General features: G+C 48.0%; 1 protein-coding gene across 3 annotated transcripts in view; it reads right to left on the reverse strand.

The window, feature by feature from the left end:
• The window catches only part of DYNC2H1 (dynein cytoplasmic 2 heavy chain 1), a 3,314,293-nt gene that overhangs the window by 772,153 nt on the left and 2,519,940 nt on the right, over nt 1-22,200 (reverse strand). For all 3 annotated transcript variants that reach the window (XM_069639013.1, XM_069639012.1, XM_069639011.1), the window contains 2 exons: nt 20,270-20,413; nt 6,056-6,145 (listed from right to left, as the gene is read on the reverse strand). In XM_069639013.1, coding sequence (XP_069495114.1) covers nt 6,056-6,145; nt 20,270-20,413 — 234 coding nt within the window. The remainder of the gene's footprint in view (nt 1-6,055; nt 6,146-20,269; nt 20,414-22,200) is intronic.

Here is a 22,200-nt window from a genome sequence, read left to right on the forward strand (position 1 = left end):
TTAACAGTAAAATGAATATGGAACAAGTTACTTACCTGTAACTATTGTCCCCCAGCATTGAACTGGCATGGATTCACATGATCATGCTCATGAATATTCCGTCGTCAGGCTGGGAATCCTCTCTAAAAGAAATACAGTTCCACTTTCACTTACAAAACTGCATTTCTCCCATAAACCAATCACTGTCCTCTGGGTCGTACTGCCCCCTGCCAATGAGAGTCCTCTCCCTAAGCCCCTCTTCTAGCAGCCATCTTCAGATTTGGTAAGCACGTAAAGTGGCAGTATGACCAAGAAGAGCCGCAGAGGGGAAGGAGGGAGGGTTCGCATTTGAATCCATGCCAGACCCATGCTGGGGAAGAATAGTTACAGGTAAGTAACTTGTTTCTTCTCCAGCATGGGGTCTGGCATGGATTCACATGCTCATGAATAAGAAATACACAGCAGTACAACATTACACAACCCCGGTAGGTGGCAAGGCTCAAAAGAAGCAATGAACTCTTACCTCTGGATCAGACTCACCTCAAGCGAACAGGATGCGTAGCACCGATTGGCCGACTCTGGACTCCTCCCTGGAATCCCTGTCGACACAGTATAACTTTGGGAAGGTATGCGTGGACCTCCCCATAGCAGGCCTGCAGATGTTCAGCAGGGGCCCACCAGCCAGGAACGCCATCGTTGCAGTGATCGCTCTGGTGGAGTGGGCTCTCGGACGGCCATGCAGCGGTCGGTTCGCCAAGCGATGACAGTGCATGATGCAGCCGGAGAGCCACCTTGAGATGGAAGCCTTGGACAAGGCATTCCCATGGTTCACAGGACCAAAGTTCACGAACAGCTGTGAAGTCTTTCAAAAACCCTTTCTGCATGCCACATAGAACTTCAGGGCACGAGCAATGTCCAGTGAGTGCAAGGCCCTGTCAGCTGGAGACAAAGGCTTTGGAAAAAAACAGGTAACATCAAAGGTTCGCTGAGGTGGAATTCCGACGGAACCTTCGGCATGAAAGACAGGTGCGTCCGCAGCACCGCCCTCAATTAGTGGAAAGTTAGGAATGGCTGTTTGCAGGCCCGGAACTGTATCTCACCCACCCTCCTGGCAGAGGTGATTGCCACAAAGAAAGCCATTTTCCATTAGAGGAACTTGAGAGGGGCCTGATGCATAGGCTCGAAGGGGGGCCCCCATGAGCCTCGTCAGAACCCACTGAGTTTCCATGCCAGGACAGGCACCTTCACCGGCGGGAAAGATAATAAACATTTGAGGAACTCCTTGACGAGCCGATGAGACCAAAGTGAAGATCTTCCTGGACACCTGGTGTAGCGGGAGATAGCCGCCAGATGTACTTTGATCGAGGTGTGTGCCAATTCAGCCTTGGCCAAGGATAGCAAGTACGGCAGAATCTGCGGGGCCTTGACCCTCAGAGGGGTAATCTTCTGCGACCAGCACCATGTAGCGAAACACTTCCACTTGTGACCGTAGCACTTCAGAGTCGACGATGCCCTGGCCTTGGCGAGGACCTTGGGCAAATCATGTCCTCCAAACTCTAGGGCTGCAGGAGCCAAGCCCTCAGGTTGAGCGATCCTGGGTCGTGATGCAGGATTGTGCCTCCTTCTCTGGTGAGAAGATCTGGGACCGCTGGTAGCTTGACCGGCAGCGACACCGACAAGCTGAGAAGGTCCGAGTACCAAATATGCCTCGGCCATGCTGGGGCGAGGAGCATCATCCTGCACAGACACTGTCTGAGTGTGTTGATGACTCGTAGCAAGAGAGGCAACAGAGGAGAAACATACAGAAACATCCCTTCCCACGGGAAGGAGAACGCGCCCCCCAGGCTCCTCGGCTGATGGAATCTGCTGGCGAACATTTCTGGCATTTGGTGTTTGCTGCTGTCGCAAACAGATCGATCTGGGGCCTGCCCCACTTGGCGAAGATGTGGTCCACCTAGTCCTGCCAAAGTTCCCATCGTGGAAGGAGCGCAACTCCCTACTGTGGGAGTCTGCGATGGTGTTCTTGACTCCAGCTTGGTGAAGGAGAACGAGGAACATTTCTTGTCCGACAGCCCAGCGCCACAGTTCCTGCGCTTCCCTGGAGAGGGCCGGGGATCGAGTGCCCACTTGTTTCATGATGTAGAATATCGTGGTGGTGTTGTCCGTGAAGATCCTCATCACTTTGCCCTTCAGAGACAGAATGAACGACTTGAAGGCTCAGAACACTGCCCGTAGCTCCAGGATGTTGATATGGAGATCCTCCTCCTCCGGCAGCCACAGGCCTCTGGCGTGTAGACGTCTGGTGTGGGCTCCACAGCCTTCCAGGGGAGCATCCGTCGTGACCGTTTCCTGGAATGGAGGGTTCTGAAACCCTGTGCCACAGGCGGTGATGCAGCGGTCGCCCCACCACATTATCACCCGACAGAAATCGTCATTCAGAGTGATCTTGTCCGCAAAGTTTCCGGACACCTGCACCCAGTAAGCATCCAGGAACTCCTGAAGAGGTTGTATCTGTAACCTGCAGAGCCGGATGAGGTAGATGTAGGACGACAGCATGCTGAGCAACGACTTGATGGTCTGCACCGTGGCTGTCTTCATCTGCAAAAGCCACTGCATCTTCCCCTGAATGGCCACCGCCCTTTCCTCCGATAGCGATGCTAGGCAGGACACTATCGAGTCTGGCTCCTAGGAACATTGCGTTCTGCAATTGTGTCAGAAGGACTTTGGATAATTGATGGAGAATCCCAGATCCGTCAGCAGCTTGACGGCCGCCTCTGTGTGTCCAACGACCAACTGCCGCGCGCGGGCCCGGAAGAGCCAGTCGCCGAGGTACGGGTACACATGAACCCCCATAGATGCAGATGGGCCGCCACTGGTGCCAGTCACTTCGTAAACACTCTGGGGGCCGACTTCAAGCCGAAGGGTGGGGCCTTGAACTTGTAGTGTTGTCCCTGCACTATGAAGCATAGAAACGTGCAGTGTTTCCTGTGAATGGGGACGTGGAAGTAGGCCTCCTCCAGGTCCAGCGACATCAGGAAATCCCCTCTTTCCAGTTAGCGGAGCATGTGCTGCAATGTGACCATCCTGAAATTCCTGAGACTTGAGGTACTTGTTCAGACGTCGCAGGTCTAGAATGGGCCTCCAGCCCCCTGTCTTCTTTCTTACCAAGAAGTATCTGGAGCAGACTCAGGAGCCCCTGAGTCGCTGGGGAACCAGCTCTATTGCCCCTTTTCGCAGCATGGCCCGTACTTCCTCCACAAGCTGTGGGACATGCTGCTCCTGACAGCCCACCGGCAGGATCTGCGGACACCTGTGCTGAAATTCCAGGGTATGTCCTTGGTCAAGAGCGTCCAGCATCCATCTGTCAGTGCGGATCTTTTCCCATTCGCTGACGAAACTCGTAAGCCGGCCTCCCACTGGGTTAAAAGGGTGGGGGCCCGACATCTTGGCGGGTTCAGGCTTGCTTCTGCCTTGCTGGCGACAACGACGCTGACCTCCTCCTCCGTAGGCCTGGGAATGGCCTCTGTGGGCTTCCTGGGTCATGGATCTGGAGCCTGATAGTACAAGAAGAAACCTTTAGATAAAAAGGTTATCTCCGTTGAAAGGCATGTCAAGTACCTTTGTTTGGACCTCCTTACGGAAATTTGTGGCCTTCATCCAGGCTTGGCGACGAAGGCAGCACTGTTCCCCCATCTGGCAGAACCCTGTGTCGGCAGCGTTCAGTCATCGGGGAGGAACTCCAGAATAGGCCCCAGCTTAAACCACAGCTCCCTGTCGTATCTGGCTATGATCGCCAGTGCGTTGGCTGCCTTGATGGTCCACGCGGCAGTGTAGATCACCTTCCTCCCCATGGCGTCTAACTCCTTACCCTTGCTGTGCAGAGGGACTGAAGATGACAAGGACGGATTAGATGACCGCTTCCTCGCGGTCGCCGAAAGCACCAAATCCGGCGATGGTTGTGGCACTTGGGGGTGGATTCCAGTACCCAGTACTTCTTCTCCAGCCTATCTCACTTGGTTGGAGCCGTGCAATGGTTCTTCAAGAGGGTTAGGCCCTCCTCCCACACGTCGTCCAGGAGGGGCACCGCCATGATGGTCTTCCTCTTGGCCTCGCGCCTCTGGTACAGGAAACCCTCCTTCCTGGTCTCCTCGGGCACAAGCTGGAACAGCTCAGAGGCTTTGGCAATCATAGAGTGGAACGATCCCACCTCGTCCGGTGGGGATGCCCTAGAGGCTGCGGGGACCCACTGCCCGCTCCGACAATATCGTCGTTGTGGCCATATCTGTCCCTGTACCCGTGTACGGGTATGCTGGGGGAGATGGGAGACGATGCAAATGTTGAAATGGGGGTGTCGGATGGCGCTTTCTTTTCTTCATCAGCGGTTGGTCGGGGGCTTGCGGGACCGTTGGAACAGGCCCTTGTGGCATCCTCTTTTGGATGTCCGACACCAAGGTGTGGAGGGTTTATAGGATGTCCAGAGACACATCCCTCGGCGGAACTGGAGTGATCGGAACACTAGGCCCCGCGCCCTTGTCGCCCTCATCATCGTCCTCGTGGACCATGTGTAGGGACTCCATATCCTCATCCTCAGAGGACGAAATTTCCATGGCTAGGGCCATGGCCTGGGACAGATCCGGGGTCTCCTTGCCCCCAACCCTTTTTTCCACCATGAGGGGCTGGAACAGGGTTCTGAGCCGGTATCCCCATCTCCGGAGTGCCGGCAGACCTGGTCAAAGTCACCACGGCGGTTTCTCGCCTCAGAGGGAGGGATACCTTCAGCGCTGTGGGTGCTACCACCTCAGGGTTAGTCCCTTTAGCTTTCAAAAGAGAAGCCGCCACCAGCTCTATCGTCGACAAAGACTTTTCCTGTACCGCTTGGGCCCTCTTGGGCAGCTCAGCCTTCTTCTCCTCTGTCCACGGATTCTCTGGCTTCTCCCGCAGCTTAACCGGGTTGGAGGACTTTCTTTTCACGAGGAGCTCAATTGCCGGCTGGCAATGCAGGAGGAGGGTGATGTTGATTGCGCCCTTTCTGCCGTGGGACCCGGACTTAAGGTGCTTGGCCTCATCTTGGGCCCCACGGATGAGGCGCCCTCACAGGACTTAGAAGCCCGCTTATCGGACCGATCGGCCCTGGTTGAGGCATGCCCCTGCTCGGGCAGAGGCCTTGGCGTTCAGCCACACCGCCAGTCTACCGTGCCTGTCCTTTGTCGTCTTCTTGGAGAATCTGCGGTATATCTCGCAATCTCCCTCCTTGTGGTCCAGATGCAAGCAGTAGAGGCATTGTAGGTGCTTGTCCTCCACAAACACATTTCGGAGCCCGCACTTGGTGCGGGGCTTGAAGAGGGATCTTCCTCCTTTCTTCTCCGTCATAGTCGGAGAGCGCAAAGGGGGCCCAATGGCCTTCTGAAAACTTTGCGATCTTCGCCCTTGAGGGGTGCTGAACTTCACTAACAATGGATCCCTGCTGTCGGCAGATGGAGAGAAAAGCACACAAGCTCTTTTGGAACAAAAATAGAAAGAAACGCGAAAGAAAACACACAAAAAACCTAAAGTAGCTTGCAGAGCAAAACTCGAGGACTCTCAATACTGAAGCGTGCAGTAAAAATCTGAAGATGGCTGCCAGAGGAGGGGCTTAGGGAGAGGACCGTCAATGGCTGGGGGCATTAAGACCAGGAGGACAGTGATTGGTTTATGGGGGAAATACAGTTTTGGAAGTGAAAGTGGAACGGTTTTTCTTTTACTGAGAATTCCCAGCCTGAAGACTGAGAATGAGCAAGAGCATGTGAATCCATGCCAGAACCCATGCTGGAAAAATAATTTTTTTTTAAAAAAGGATCTTTAATTTTAGAGCCAATTCTGGTTTCGGGTCAGACACATCCCAACCAATCATTCACATAAAAGGCAAGAGAACGAGGCACAATATGGGATCTTGATGGTAATTATCTTAAAACTATGTAATGCCTTTTTATGGTTATTGTATGTATTGACAATGCAGCCTAGCACTGCATACCATATCTAAAACTATGCATAGCATGTAAGACAATGATTTCCTATATAGAATTAATATAAACATTACCTTAAACAAGGAACGACAGACATATTCATAGACCGTATGCTTCAACAATTTGATCAAAGACTTGATTCTCAGTTCAGTATTTCCCGATTCCTGTGAGAATTAAAGGAATAATCAGTATGGAAGGAACAACTGCATGCCACATGCTGTTTAAACAGAGATTTATAATTATTTAGAAGGTACCAAGGGTATGAGATACACCTTTGATGATGTCTTGTGGCCCCAGTTATAACAAAACAATATGTTTGTAAGTTCTAGACTATGTTTCAGTTATAAATATCTATAACATGGTACATCCCTATTGTCAAGTATAAACATTGTTTCCAGTGGACCAAAGTTCTAGAATATGAATAGTTATGCATCTACAACTTCCAATGGCAAATTGTTGTGCCTTTCAACTACAAACTGTTGCTGAATGGAATCCATTGGCTTCTGTTGGTATTTTCTTTTTAACCAGTATAATTGGTCTGGTCTTTTCCACTGGACGCATACTTTAATTTATTTGTAATGCACAGCCATGAACACTTAGGTGTGAGGGCACAGGCAAAGACAACAAAATAAACATATAGGAGAATACGGCTATGGGTGGGCTGAGTCTAGGAGTAGGGAGGTTAGGCACCACGACCGGATCAGTGGAACGTCTTCAACTCTTTCTTAAAAATTGCTAGAGAAGTCTGGCCTCGCAGTGCCGGCAGCACTAAATTCCATGCCTTGGGGGCAGCAATGAAGAAGGCTCCTGTCTGTACCTTCTTGGTTCTGCATCTGGGCAGGAACAAAAAGTTCTGAGTGCTGGACCTGAGGTTTCTGCAGTTAGCCTTCTCCCTAATATGTTCTTGCATGATCCCCAGTCTGCATTTAAAAGTAACGACCAGGAGTCTAAACGTGATACGTGCCTCAACTGGAAGCCAGTGTAGGGATTGTCTGGCCTTGATGTGGGCACGGCGAGACAGACTCACGACTACTCAGACCGCTCCATTTTGTACCACTTGGAGTCTGTTTACATCTGCTTTACAATCTCCAACCAGAAGGCTACTACAGTAATCCAATTTCTAAACACTCCAATGTTTCAAATTGATCCATTAGAAATTAACTGGAATTCCAAAATGAGATACCAGGTGAAAACTTAAAAGAATAATTGTGATTCAGCTTGGCTTGCTACCATTAAGGCTTGCCCGCTGAAACTTGCATCCTGTAATCTGCCGTGTCCAGAAGGGCCCATCCAAATCCAGTCTGAGGTGCAGTCCAAAATCCTGTAATCTGCCGTGTCCAGTGACCAGAAGGGCCCATCCAAATCCAGTCTGAGGTGCAGTCCAAAATTAACCAGAACTGCACCGCTGATCCAATCCCTCCAGAAGTGCCCTGCTGCCGGTAAACCTGACCCGATCCAATGACCAGGGCTGACGGTCCAATTTAATTACAAAGGACTGTAAGTATTAATAGGAAGAACAGTGACCCATAGTATATCTGCATTGTATCATCCCAATCGCAATACATCCCATCTTTAAATTCAGAACCCTAGCATTGTTAGAATCCTTCTTGCGCTGATTGTTCTCATCTGTGTTACAAAACCATAACTCTTTAGTGATTTTGAGTAACTAAAGTAAATCCCAGAAAGAAATGGAGTATCCACCACGTGAATGGTTGGGCTGGCCACGTAACTGTGAAGATTCATGTGTGGCCTCCTCTTTTTCATAGTCATTAACATAGTGTAATAAAACCTATCTGTCACTTTCAAAACCGAACTTCTGTTTCATTTTTGCACCTATTTTGCAAAAACGCCTCTCACTAAAACATCTATAACTTCTTCAATGTTATAGATGGAAAAGAAATTTCAACTCTCACTGATACTTAAGACCCTTAGTTAAATCCACAACTAACTGTATTCGACCTGTTTTTCTCAAATATCGCATAGTAAAAGTTTGCCGCGATTTTGCAGTTTTCAAAAGTTTACACGTGTCTTTTTCTCATTTCAAAGTGCTTCTTCTATCCCATCCTGATCTAAAGTGTGTCCTGTTGTTTATATTATAGCTCATGTGTGTTAGGACCTGTTTAGTGTTGCTTTCCTCAGAATTTCTATCCATTTAGGCATTTTTGCACCCTTTTGCATTATTTTACAAAGCAATTTTCACCTGTCAGTTTAAAAGTGTAATTTTCCAAAAACAGTTTTCTCTCGTTTGGGGGAGGGAAGATTAAATTTAAACTCTAGACATTGTCTTTCATTCCTGAATGCCTGCAGATTACTTACATCTGTCTAGGATTGCTCAACTGTATCTAAACAAAACTTTGCAGGGGGAATTTTGACCTAAACGCTATCTGTTCACCAACCAAAACTGTTCTTTTTCCTGCATGTTCTATTCTGCATCATTATAAGTGAATTCAATTGCTTTGCTTATTTTCGGATTTGTCTTGTCACCGTTAGGTGATTGCTGTCCCATATATATATATATATTAAACTTATGTGTGATTTGAATATTAAATAAATAAATATTTACCTTTACAAACTAGCCTGATTCCTGGTTCAGTGTCACCTGGGGGTTATTTTGAGAAGGGTGTGATATGAGTGGTATATCGTGGTATATCATTCACCATATTGAACTTATAGACACAAATAAATAAGGATTTCATTGCGCACTACATGCAAGGCGAGATCTGGGTGTGTGCCTGATTGAAATCCTTAACAGCAAGGAGGTTGCCGCTTGAGTGGTCATTCCACCACAACCTCCCAACTCGAGAATCTTTGCTGGCCCCTTTGGCTTGCATGACCAGTTGCCCTTCTGAAATGTCTATAATATCGAAAGGGGTGACCTCTCGAATCTTGGAGAGTATGATTGGGATGTTGTGGTTGCCTTATTGCCGCACCGAGGGATTTTGCTGCCACTTTGGAGGACTGAAGTTTTTCCAACACTTTCATCTGCTTTGCTTTCAAAAGGCATGTTCAATAATCTGGATTGAACATCAGGTGCAAAACCAGACTTACGCAGCCATGCGGACATGCGCAAAACAGTACTAGCAGCCATAGGCCTGCTAAAAGTGTTGGCAGAATCAAGGCCTGACTGCAGAGACTCGCACATGGCCTCCTGGCAGGCCGTCCCCATCCTAGATCCTCAGCCACTCTATTCATAATTTCATTTTTATTTATTGGGCATTTATAATGCACCTATATACAATGGGTTTTGAGGCGCAGTAAGACAGGAGAGTGGGGGAACAGGGAAGACAAACAAAATACGATCCTGTCCTTGTGACATTCTGATCGTGCAAGTGCAGTAAAGAGAAGTGCAGGGGAGAGAGGAAGGGGGGAGGGAGGAGTGCTGGTCAGGGCAGAAGGGCCTGTGAGAAAAGTGAGTGCCAGGGGAGGTCCAGTGAACAGAGCCAGGGGAAAGCACAGAGTGCAGGGGAAGGAAGGTCAATGAGCTACTTGCGAGGTTAAGGGGTTCGAGGAGCTACAAGGGTGCAGGCCCATCCAGGCTAGTGCGGGGGGAGGGTCCAGGAAGGGCAAGTGCAGGTTAAGGGGGGTTCAGGGGAGACCAAGTGCCGGGGTAGACTGGATTTGGGAGGCCTGGTGCCCTGTAAGACTCTGAAGGAACCAGCCTGCCACTCAAGAATGTAAGGAACTCATGGTGGCAACAGTAAAGACAGACACAAGTGATCACAGTTCAAGGGTGTGTAACTGTATGCAGGTTGGGAAAACGCCTCATATAAACCTAAATCTAAGATGGGAGCAAGCGTCGACCATCAAATATAAATAAGGCAGTCCTAGTGGCATTGTGTCAAATAAAAAGGGCCTATAGTAAGAAACCTATTGCCAAACCTTACAACTAATACAAAAAGTGTGTGGGATAGTTTTCGAGGAAAGAAAGAAGTGTTCTCAAATAATATGCCAGGATGCGGTAGCTTTGGTCTCCCTTCCCCCATGTTTTGAACCAGGGGTAAGGTGGGATCTTGGAGCACAGCACAATTCTCGAGCTTTCGCCAGCACGAGACGACAGTTCCGGTTTCAACTTCTCAGCAGCCTTGACGGCCAAGTCTCTTTCCAACAAAAAGTCTCTTGCTTTCAAGGATTAGAAAAATCACAAACAGACACAAAGTTCCTTTTCAAGTTTTCTTTGGGTGATGGATTCACCCCTGGTCCCCCTCTTCCGGGTGCTGACCTGCCACAAATCTTATTCTATGCATCAATAACAGTTCTTTTCTTAATGTACTTTGGGTGATGGCTTCACCCCTGGATCTCCCTCGTTTCGGCTCGGATCCCTCTCTACTGTTGCCCCCCTCCACCGGGTTCACTGTGGCTTTCAACAATCTTCCTTTATCATGCTCATACAAAGTCTTTTCAACAGTTTGGGCGCTGAGTCCTCTTAATTTTCAGCCTCGCTCCACCGGGTTCACTATGGCTTTTCCAGCATTCACCAATTTTCCTCTTCCGGGTTCACTATGGCTCGCTTTTCCCTTTCGTGGGATTCACTCCCCTTGGTTTCTCAATGTCTTTTCAAACAGTTTATAGTCAACATCCCTCTACCTGGTTCACGTTTGTCAACACACTGTTTCTTGGGACTTTAGACTTTGCCCCTTCCTTGTCAGCATCCCTCTTCCGGGTTCACTCTTGCCAACTTCACATGCACACTTGGTTTCACTGTTTACGGGATTCACTTCCCTTGCTTTCTGACAGTTCTTAGGTCAAAGGCTTTCGACTGTAATGTGGCAGCTCTCCTGCGGCGTTCTGGTACCTGTAGTTTCACTCAGGCGGGGATCGACCAGAGTCTGTCGAGTTAGCACCCACGTGGTGCCGGTTCCCTCTGCAGCTTGTCTCCCCTTTAACACTTTTAAAGTTCTTTGAACTTGGTCCAAGTTGCCACTTTGCGATATTCATGCAGCACAGCCTGGCTCTCATTGGTTCTCCCCTTGACTCACCGGCTGGGATGAACTGCTCGGCTTTCCTCGAAACTAGAATCAAGGCCAGTACCACGGAAGCAAGAGTCTCCGTTGCTCCCGCTTATCAGCGTTGACACGCTCCGTGTACCGTTGACATCTGTTGCAGCACACTTGGGCTATTGTCCTCAGTCTTACGATTCCCGCTGCAGAGGTTTTACGGGTCTGCGTCGAGAAGGGCAAGGTTGTGACTCTCCTGGTCAGCCTCTCGATATTTTCTGCCTTTCTCCTCCTCTTGAACTGCCGGGCCTGGATAGCTCTGGGTGTGCGGTCTGCCTTGCTCTTACTGTGCTCTCTTGCCCCACCTTTTATCCATGTGGGGAAGGGAAAGTCTGTTCTCTTGTGTGTTGTGCGAAAGTGTTCATGTCGGAAAAGGGCAGGGGGGGGGGGCAGTGGTTTTGAATGCCCTACGTGGTAGAATGGGGGAAAGGTGTTGAAAGAAGGGAGATACTGCATCTCACCCATCGGTGTCTCACTCCCACTTCCCGAGGACCCCTATCCAGGTGATCCTCCCTCACTGGTACACCCCCACTGACTGGGTCCAATAGCGATGGCCGTGTCCTGACCACCTGGATGACAGATGCCCGGGGTTTGGCCAGGGAGACTTACTCACAAGAAGCAAACAGGGACGTTAGCAGGCGAGAGGAAAGGAAGAAGAGAAAAGGAATGTCTTCAGAAGCTTCCAGAACTTAAGGAGATCCGGCTCAAGTCTGAGAGGTGCAGGGAGGCCATTCCAGAGGGAGGCACCTGCGGAGGAGAGAGATCTAACCCCCCACTCTCTGCTTGAAAACGTTTCTGATCTGCAGAGTTAGAACACTGAAGGGCTCTAGCAGGAAGGTATTTAGGGAGGGAGAGAGAGAGTTGTATGTAGGGGGGGGCCAGGCCCCAGAAAGCCTTGTGGATGATGCAGAGGGTCTTGAACTTTATACTTGCAGCCACCAGGAGCCAGTAAAGAGATTTTATGACTGGAGAGATGCGGTCCCTAGGCTTGAGGACATGGATACGTCTCACAGTCTTATTCTGGATTAGTTGAAGGGGGCGAAGGGAGGAGTTAGGCAGATTAAGCAAGAGGCTGTTCCAGTAGTCCAGTAGTCCAGCATGGAGAGGACCAGAGTTCTGGAGACATTGAGTTTCTGGGGGAAGGTGAGGAAAGGGAGAATGCCCCTGAGGAGGTGCAGCTGAAAGTGCCTGGTCTGTGATGCAAGGAGAGAGAGGAATCAAACTTACACCAAGGTTTTTTGCCTCACAGGAGGGTTAAGGGAGGGGTCCCATGGAGGCCTGTCAGAGTGTGGGAGGGAGGAAGAAGGGGTCCCAATGTAATGGGATCTCTGAAAGATCAGTAGGGTCTGATGACGCAAATTCCACTTCAGGAGTGGTATCTAGACTACTTTAGATAGTCTATAAGATGTTCCATCCGAGACTCCGCTGAAATCAGAGCCCCAGGGACATTTAGGGTACCAAATTGAAGCCCAAAGGAAGGGTGTCTTGGTTGAAGACTCATTCACCTCAAAAATAGAAGACATCGACTTAAAAAAAGTCTTTCTTCGGAAGAGATTTAAAAACATTCACTGGTTCCGTCGGCGACGTCGACGGCTTTGACGCTGAAGACTTTGATGTCGAAGAACCAGAACCATGGGCCTCATTACGAGTGTGCCTGTCTGGTAACAACGGTTCTGGCCTACTGGCTCCTTTGTTACCGGACCGGCACACTACACGTCTGCAGGCAGGTGCCATCCTGCCCACCAGGGTCAGACCTGGTGGGCAGAACGGCACCCGCCCGCAGACTTTCATGGGAGCATCGGCTTCTGTAATCCCCATTGAGTCCTATGAGAATGGGGATCCTATGGGACTCAATGGGAATGGGGATTGACAATTTACCGGCGCTTCACTTCCCGGATCGCCGGGGTCGTAATCCCTGATGATTCCGGCAAACCAGGCGCCAGTAAATATTGCAAGTCCGGCAGCAACCCACCGGCAGGGTTCCCACCTGACTTGCAATCAGGCCCCATGACTCGATGGAGTGAGAGAGGAATGAGGCCTAGATCTTTCCTTGTCTCAAGGTTCGAGTCTACTCGAGGGGTCCTAGGTTTTGAGCCCAGGCTCGAGAGCAAGCAAGCTGAAACCTTGATGAACGGCTTCTCTGCCTTATGATGTGCGATGGGGTCATAGGCATTCTTGGGCTCTTTGGTAGGGCTGGGAGAAGCCGCCTGCTAAAAAATCTTTAGCATACAGAGGGGAAAATCCTCACACTCAGCCTTAGAGGCCCACTTACCAGTGCAAGATATTTTGCGTTCGGGAGAGGAGTCAGAAGATACCGAACTGGACCTACAATGCCTTTTCTTGGCTTTCTTACGAGAAGCCGAGGATGAGTGGCAAGAAACATTTTGAGACTGCAAGCGTTTCTTGGAGCGTTTCCGCTGTGGGGAATCCCTCCTTGAGCTCCTTTCATCAGAAGATGATCTCTTCGAAGGAGTCGTTGATGGGATATAGATAAGGGCCACCCGAAGCAAGTTTCCCCTTCCTCACATTTCGAGCCTTCTATTAAGGAGAATTCTCTCTTTAGGCTGAATTTCCTAACCTAGTGAGTCCCCAAGCAGCTTTGCTGGATTTCTGGGGTTTGTTTTTTCCTCCTGCCAAGAGTGAGACTCTTTTTCTCCCACTCTTGGACATGATTTATGTTGTTCCTTTGACTGCTTATGTGTTTTATGGGCTATGGGGTCCTTTACTCCATAGGGTCTCATGTGTTTTTACTATGTGTGTTACACAGCACCCTCCGTGCAGTAACACAGGGGTGTCATAGTGACACCCCACCATAGACTCCATACCCTGGGACTGCCTACTGTCTCCCAGGGCATGTAAAGTCACCATTGTCTTTACTAGTCCCAAATTATTAACAGAAACCACTACAAACCATCATATTGTGGACGTACTGGTCGGGGTAATTCGATTGCCCCGGGGTCTGTTATTCGAGGGGGCACGTCTCCGTCCCCCCTGATCGAGTTTTGGCTGGTGGCAGTGGAAACTACTTTTTATATTTGACCGCGAATATTTTCCTATGGGATTTTCCCATTGTTCGAGGCTACCAACTTTAATTATTTAATTCTCATAGCCTCGAACATACCACCGGTTTATTTAATTAATATTAATTCTCCGGTTGGTATTTTTTGCCAAGACTCGATTCCAAAATGGCGTTTGTGTTCTCTTCTGTGACTCCAACCCAAGTCGAGCCCTTTGTTCCACTTTTTGGCGGGCTTCTCCACAGAAGCCTCCAAAAGTGGTGCCACTCTGTCTGGGTACCACAGGGGGTGTGGGAGGGGGCTTAGGCACCCTGGACTGAGTTACCTTGGTAACTCAAGTCGCACTCTTTTGTGATTGGCCCAAGTGGTGAGCCGGCTGGCTCACCACTTAGCATGTTTGAGTGACAGCTAGGCTGAGTGAATGGGGGTTTGCTGCATAAAAGCAGGGCTTTGGGGACTGGAACTTCAGAAGTCGCCACAGGACCTGAGAATCCGACGAGGGAGAAGCTGAGCCGACCTACCACGACGACACCACCGGTGGAGCCCTGCAGAACCGACTCGCCACTTCCCGACGACAGAGAAGATCTCCCGGCTGGAGAGGCTTCTTCCCCTGACTGGTGGGCACAACCAGTTTACCTTCTTTTCTTCGCACCCCAGACCGGTTTGTGGTTGAACTTCCCGTGCCAAGCACGCCGGCGGCCGGATAGCCACTCACCACTGAACCGCAAATCAACAGACCGCTCCTTGTACCTGAGAAACTCCGCAGCTGTTCTCTTCCCTGGCAGTGCAATGGACTCCTGTCTTCCTCCACGACGAGATCCTCTCTTCCCCCGGACTAAGCACCGACTTGCAAACGCTGCCAGGAACAACTGCCCCCACTGGAGCATTCTCACCACTTTAAGGTACCGTGTCCGCCAGGCCTCCCTTTCTAAAGATTGCAACAAGGTAATAATAACTCCTTAACCTTCTGGACTGGGCTGGCCGCCTTGACCCTCTAACTGGTCCCTTTCTCCGATCCAACTCCTTTTTGAACCATTACAAGACTTTTTGTGCACTGCAACCGTGTGACCTTGGACACATTTCGTTTCGATCCCCTTAAAGCGGATCCATCCTACTGACTCTGAATTCACGGTTTTACTATTGCCTCCTCGCTTGCTATGCTCTTGTAAAAGTGTTGGGATCTGTTTCAATTTGTTCTCTGCTTTTCTCTCCCTTTTTAAAACGAACTATTAGAGTGCCATCTACGTTAAGCGCTCACCGCTGTCTGAAAATAAGTGGGGCTTTACTTAAGACTTGTCTAATATTCTTTTAAGGGAGTGTATACCTTTTAGTGACCGTGTTTTTGAATTGCTTACTATTAGTGCCTGTGTGTTTTTCTAGATGTGGTTTTAAATAAATAATGTTATCTCTTTTACACCAAGCCCTGGTCAGTGTTTACTTGTTCTATTGTGTGCTCTTGACCTATTGTGAATACTCTCTATACTGCCTAACTCTTCTTGAGGGAAGTCTGACTGCTCAGCCACAGCTACCAAGTGAATCTGTGTGGTACAGACTGCTACCAAGTGGGTTTACTGCCAAACACCTGTAGTCCTAAATCTTTTGCAGTGGTCCCAGAGGGAACTGCACAGGTTTCTGCCTAACACCTTCCATGTCATGGACTGACAAACTGCAGTCTTCAGTCTTGTGCCCGAGCCAGAGATACGAGAGACAAATACGGTGTGGGTCAGTGATGGACACCTTGGCCCCAAGTCTCTGCATATCTTTAATCCAGATTTTGGAGTCAGCATTTCGAATATTAACTGTTGAAACGGCAATTCAATGAACAGATCAGAAGCAAACTGTGCAGCAGAAAAACTAATCAGAAGTAACAGGCGCAGTTTGTGCTATATATAAAGATAATGATGTTGTACTCAAGGGTGAACAGAATTCACTGGCACCTGCCAATGGCCCTTTGTCAGATCAATCGTGGACAGGTAAAAAGCAGAGCCCAACAGATCAATGAAGTCATTAATCAATGGCATGGGATGGTTGTCGAATTGAGACACTGGGTTTATCTTTCGAAAATCGATTCAAAACATCGATGATTTATCAGGACTATTTGAGAGCACCAGGGACTTTGAGATGGCTCTATAATCAGAGGCTAACATCTTCTCTACCTCCTTACGACTATTTATTTTCTGGTCTTGGGAATTCTATAGGGTTTCAGGTTGATGACTTTCCCTGGGGGTATACGGATATAATGAAGAAACCCTTTTACCCTTCCAGGCTAATTACTGAAAACATCCGGAAATTGTTCTAGCAGGTCTTGGAGGTCCTGTTTTAGATTTTTTGAAAGACTTGAGGGGATTACATTATTTTCTTCTGGTCCTTCCGTTAGAAGGCTAGCTATTACCACAGACGTGGACTCTACTGGATCCTCACTCCACTCTTTCAAAAGATGAATGTGATATATCTGGGTCTTAGCCGGTCTATGCTGTTGGGAGACCCGATGGCTACAAGGATCTGTCTGTCCTAGGATATCATATGGTCCATGCCATCTAGACAGCATCTTGTTTTCAGAAGTTGGTAATAAAACGAGAACCTTCTGTCCAACAGAAAAAGATCTAAGGGTGGCATTTTGTTCATGGGGGGATTTTTTATGTTCTTGGGCTTTGGCTAGATAGGAATTAACTATGGATCAGACAGTTGCCAAATTCTCTTTCAGACATTGGGCGGTCTGAGATAGGGGTAATAAAGCTTCTTCTGCATCCGCCTATGTCTACCTCAACATGTCCAGTACATCCTGTGGTTCTCTTCCATACAGACGTTTGAATGGTTAGAAACCTAGGGAGGACTGGGTCGGGGGTCTTCTGGATGACAAAAAGGGCCCAAGTTATCTTAACACCCCAATTCCTCCCATCCACATCTACCAGTTTCCTAAGAATATTCTTTAGGGTTTTGTTAAAAAGCTCGACTAATTCGTCAGACTGTGGATATTATACTGAGGTTCGGAGCATTTTATTTTGTAGGACCTGCCTCATCTTCGCCATTAATTTACTCATAAAGGTGGTCCCTAGATCTGTGATGATCTCTTTAGGGAAGCCACCTCGAGACAAAAAAAGGCCAGTCAGATAGCACAGCAAGCTGAGTGCTAGTTCCTGACATCTGATTGATGCATGCTGACGCAGGTTTCAATCCCGGCGGGGCCAACTCAGCCTTTCATACTTTTGAGGTCGATAAATTGAGTACCACGCAGTGTGTAATGATATCATCTGTTATTAAAGCGGTTCGACGCCCTCGGGTGAACTAGCTATATAAAAACTGGTATTATTATTATTAGTAGTAGTATCAGATGCTTTAGTATCTGCTCTGAGGTGTTGTTTCTTAAAGGGAAGGCCTCAGAATATCAGGTGGCAAAATCTCAAATTACCAGAACCTGTACTGATTCCCTAGCTTAGATGGTTCAAGAAGTCACACTATATCCATACCAATAAGGGAAAAAGGTTTATCGATAATGGGTAAAGGTTGGAGTAGGGCTGTGTGAGAGTTCTGGCACAAGGCACATGTAAGGACAACATTTCTGACGTAGGCGTAGACACCGGGCCAATAAAATCTGTTTATCACCGGAACTTGAGTATTAGCTGTTCCTATGAGACATAGGCGATTTCCAGCACCATCCTTCTGTGACTTTTGGCAACTACAATTTGAGATGTAGGCATGCCCTCTGAACTGGTATCCCCTCTGTATAGCCGACCTTGCCTGATAAAAAAAATAAAGGGTTCCTCCTCCTTTCTCCCCTCTTCCTCTGAGATTGTTTGGAGGAAGGCTTCAGCCAACATAGGGTCGTTACATTTGGCAAATGCTAAATCTGGGATAATCTCTGTTTCCACTTCACTTGGTTTTATTTTTAAGACCCCTGGTGGAGCTGGAGGGTCTTCATCTGCCACCCCAAAACCTTTCTCTCCCCTTTCAGTCTTGCCAGTCTAGTTAACGTCTACCAGTTAGGGAATAAGGCCTTCTCTAAAATCCTGTGTGCCACTTTCTCTCCCATCTTCATGTGGTAGTGAATCTGCCCATTACTCTGTATTAGCATTTTCACGTCGCCCCTAAAGTCAAGGTCTATTACCCCGGCATTGACTTCCCGGTCATACCGCCAAGCTAATCCAGATTTAGAAGCTAACCTTATATAGGTTCCTGTAGTGGGTATTAGAACTAGATTGGTAGAAATGAATAACCGATCTCTGGGTTGTAATACCTCTTCACGGCTACTGATTATATCTAAGCCAATGGATTTGTTAGTGGCTACTGATGGGTTGGATGCTCGCTCATTAAGTTTCTCAAATGTAAGGGTTCCCCATTTTGTATCAACTGAGCCAGATACTACTTCTAACACCATGCGTAAAGAACCAGGAGTAAGACTTGGATCCACGGGCATTGTGGTGGTTGGCAAAAACCTTTATTGAAGTAAAAAGAGGGTTGAAGAAAGTCGGACCTTGCCCTAACTGTAAAAGGGATTTTCATGCCTCAACGAAACTAAAGGATGTCTGTGTCAGAATTTCCAAAGTAAAGTTCTGTGTCCTCTGTCCAAATCCTAACCCGACCCTTAGACGCTAAACTCATAATAAAGGGAAAGGGGAAATAGTCTTTCAGCTGGTCATCTGCAGCTCTTTTCTAAAGTTCCAACAACACTCCAAAAGGCGCAAAAGGAAATAAACAACCAAAGTCCCACAAGTGTCAGGAAAGGATTCCCTTCCCCAAAGTTCCTCAGGCTAGTTCACAGTTTCAAAGGGTATGGTTCTTCCCTTGATAGCTTTCTCACTTTCACAATTCACAATGCCAAGAAGTTATTTCTTATCTCTTCGCTCCTCTGAATTTTCCAACAATACTAGAGGGAATGACTCCCTTCCCCTGGTTGCAATGTGCACAGTACACAATATCCAATCACTAGGGGAATGTCGCCCTTCCCCTAGTCACAATGTTCAAGTTCCAACACCAAGAGAAATGACTCCCTTACCCTGAAATTCACATACTCAAGAGGATGACTTCCTCCTCTTGCTCTGCTCAGTTTATATGCAGATTCTTGGCAAGCATGAGAGTGCATCCTAGACCCTCCTCTGTCAGTCTTTTACACTCTCTTCCTTCACTTCCAAACACTTGTCTTAACACAAATGGGTGTAGGTTCCAGACTCGCAATCAGTTTGCCTGGTGTACTCTCCTTTCAGGACTTTCTTAATGTGCAACAGTTCCATGCACTTATATTTTCTTCACTCAATCACTGGGTCCTTCACCCGCTTTCACTTGCTTCATTCAACAATTGACTTGACGTCCCAGCTCCCCTGCTCGGGTTCACCCAGTTCATGTAATTTTCATTCAATGGTGTGTGGTGTACGCCACGAAGCGCCCCGGCGTCCCACTCCCCTTTCTGGACTCACTGGTTTCTCCTGGCTGCTTCAGCGTTCTCTGCGGTCTGCAATTCTCCCAGCAGCTCGCTTCCTCCTCTTGCAGGCATCTCGTCGGCTCTCCAGTACCTGCAGTGCCTCGGCTTTCGTTCCACAGCTTCCTCTGCTCTTAGCCTATACGCAGCAAACCTACGGCTTCCGAGCCTCTCCTGACGGCACCTCCAGGAACTTCCTTGCTCCCTGCTGCAACTTGCTTCTTCTCGGTTTCCCGACCTGCGTCAGGAGTAGTGCTTCTCCATGTTTCTTGATGCTTGTTTTTAAACGTCCCGGAACCTATCGGATCCTTCCAACAACTGGAGAGCGTTTTTGCATTCCCGGCTTCAGTACTCTGCATTGCTCTAGTGCTCGTCTTCATCTCAATCATTCTACAAGAAGGGTATGAAAGAGCCTTGTTGTCAGTCCGGACTGGATGTTCTGATTTTATATTAAAGTATGCCGTACAGGATTGGGAAATTAAGGGGTTGGTGTCATACCCTGAGTGGAAAGGGGGATGCCATGTTCCAACTAGCAAGTCCACCTCCCTATCATGAGGGTTGTCGTCCCCATATCGTCCTCTCTCAGACAGCCACCCAAGGGTCATTATCAGGTAGTGGCTGCCTTTCCCTGGCCATATGGGGAGATAGTTTCCTCTGAGAGGCAGTGATGACGTTGCTAGATTAATCACAACTGTGATATTAATAACTTGCAAATTACATTTGACTTCATAACTTTGTTAGTGTAGACAGTACTATATGAAACCACAAGTTAAAATAAAAAAATATTTCCAAAAAGTGATATAAACTTTATTTTAACAGTAATTAAAAGTTCTGCACTAATAGCTTCATAAAAACATCAAGTACCTGTTTGTTGAGAAGGGTCCGTTGGAAAAGTCTCAAAAATGCAGCCAAGCTAAAACGGTACATGTTATTAATTTTGGACAAGTCTGAGATAATAAAGTACATCTTGCTGCCGCTTTCTGCTAGAGGGAGATAGGCGTCGCGTTCCTGTAAGCGGAAGAAAATGAAGAATGAGCAATGGTGGTCTGGTGCCATCTAATGACAAGACACTGCAATTCTCAAACCAAACAAAATACGTCAACGGGCACACTCACCTTGCCCTACAAAATATACTTCCACACAGAAATATTTATAACTATAATAATGAAACATAGTTGGTTTGAGATAGTGCTGCAGTGGAGGCACTATTAAAGTTAATTCATCAAATTTGGCAAAAAATACGGTTTGGCCACATCCTACCCCACGCACCATTTTTGGTGAACTTAAAATTATATTTTCATGTAAACAAGGAATTCAAAATAAAAAGGTTCCGTTGCACTGCGTTTTCCACAGACGAACAAATTACTTACCTCTTAGTAATATTCTTTCAGATGGATGTTCCTCCCATGAATTCTCCATATATGATATTTATTGCCCAGTGCAATTGCTTTTCTGAAATGTTTTCCACTACCCGTGGGCGCAGTGAGGCTCCGCTCGATGCCTCAATGCACCACACCCAGGACATGACATCAGGACGAGTATTTGTTGAGGCTCTGCACCCCAGGATCTCAGTTACACCCTTTTTCCCTAGCACTCTATCAATGAGAGAGAGCAGAACCGAAAGGTATACCAACCATCCACCAAGTGGGGCAGGTTGGAAGGGCAATGAGGAATACATGGGAGGAACATCCATTAGAAAGAACATTACTGAGAGGTAGGTAATGTGTTCTTCTAATAGATTCCTTCGTCCCACAGATTCCTCACCTATGAACTGACTTCCATACCATAGTAGTACGTAGACCTAGAGGCCAGAGGATAGTGAGATCATCAACTATACTAGAAAGTTCTGGAGGACAGCCCTACCAAAACGAGCGCCTTGCCAAGATTCGGAATCCAAGCAGTAATGTTTGGTGAACACGTGCAATGAGGCCCATGAAGCCGCCAATTAAGGAGGGCAGAGGTGGCAGGCAGTCCTCTGGTGAAATGAGCTCTAAAACCACCGGGCCCATCATTTCCAGTCAGATTGTAGCACTTACAGATGCAGAGGATAATCCACCTTGGCAGGGCCCGTTTGGTTGCAGCCCAGCCAGCATGGGCACCACCATAACCCACAAAAAGCTGCCATTCCATGTCCGAGAAACGTAGTAACTGAGGGCCCAAACCAGGTCACCCGACAGAATCGCTCCTCTGTCAAGGAAGGATGAGGCAGAGGACAAAAGACAGGAAAATTGATCTTTTCAGTGAGATGGAAATCCAAGACTATCTTTGGAAGGAAGGATGCCCCTTTGTCAAAAGTCCATTTTATTTGGAGAAAACCAATTAAGAAGGTCTAACAGACAGCGCCTAGAGCTCACTCACCCACCTAGTGGAAGTGATGGACCGGGAAAATCACCTCAAGGGTGAGCAACCTAAAGAACAATAATGTAGGGGCTCAAATAGAGCACCCATAAGAACAGTCAACAACAAATTTAAATCCCCATGCTGGAATAACAAACTGGTGTGGGGGAAACTGGTTACACAAGAAGTGGGGTCCTTTTGACAATCAAAAATGCTGCAGCGTACTCCTTCACGGTGCCATTCTGCAGGCCCATCCAGGACAGGCAAACCAGAAAATCCAGGATGTGGGATACGTAAAGGGATTTGGATCTTTCTCCTGTGCACCAGGCCAAAAAGGTGTACCACACCTACACCCACACATAAATAGACTTGGTGGCAAGCCTCAGAGCCGAGAGGAGCACATCCAGATGTCATATGACAAATCCTACTCCTTATATCTCTGCTCTCAGCAGCCAGGA

The sequence above is a fragment of the Ambystoma mexicanum genome, chromosome 7q, assembly GCF_040938575.1.
Source record: "Ambystoma mexicanum isolate Mex_15411 chromosome 7q, UKY_AmexF1_1, whole genome shotgun sequence".
NCBI classification, from domain to species: Eukaryota; Metazoa; Chordata; class Amphibia; order Caudata; family Ambystomatidae; genus Ambystoma; species Ambystoma mexicanum.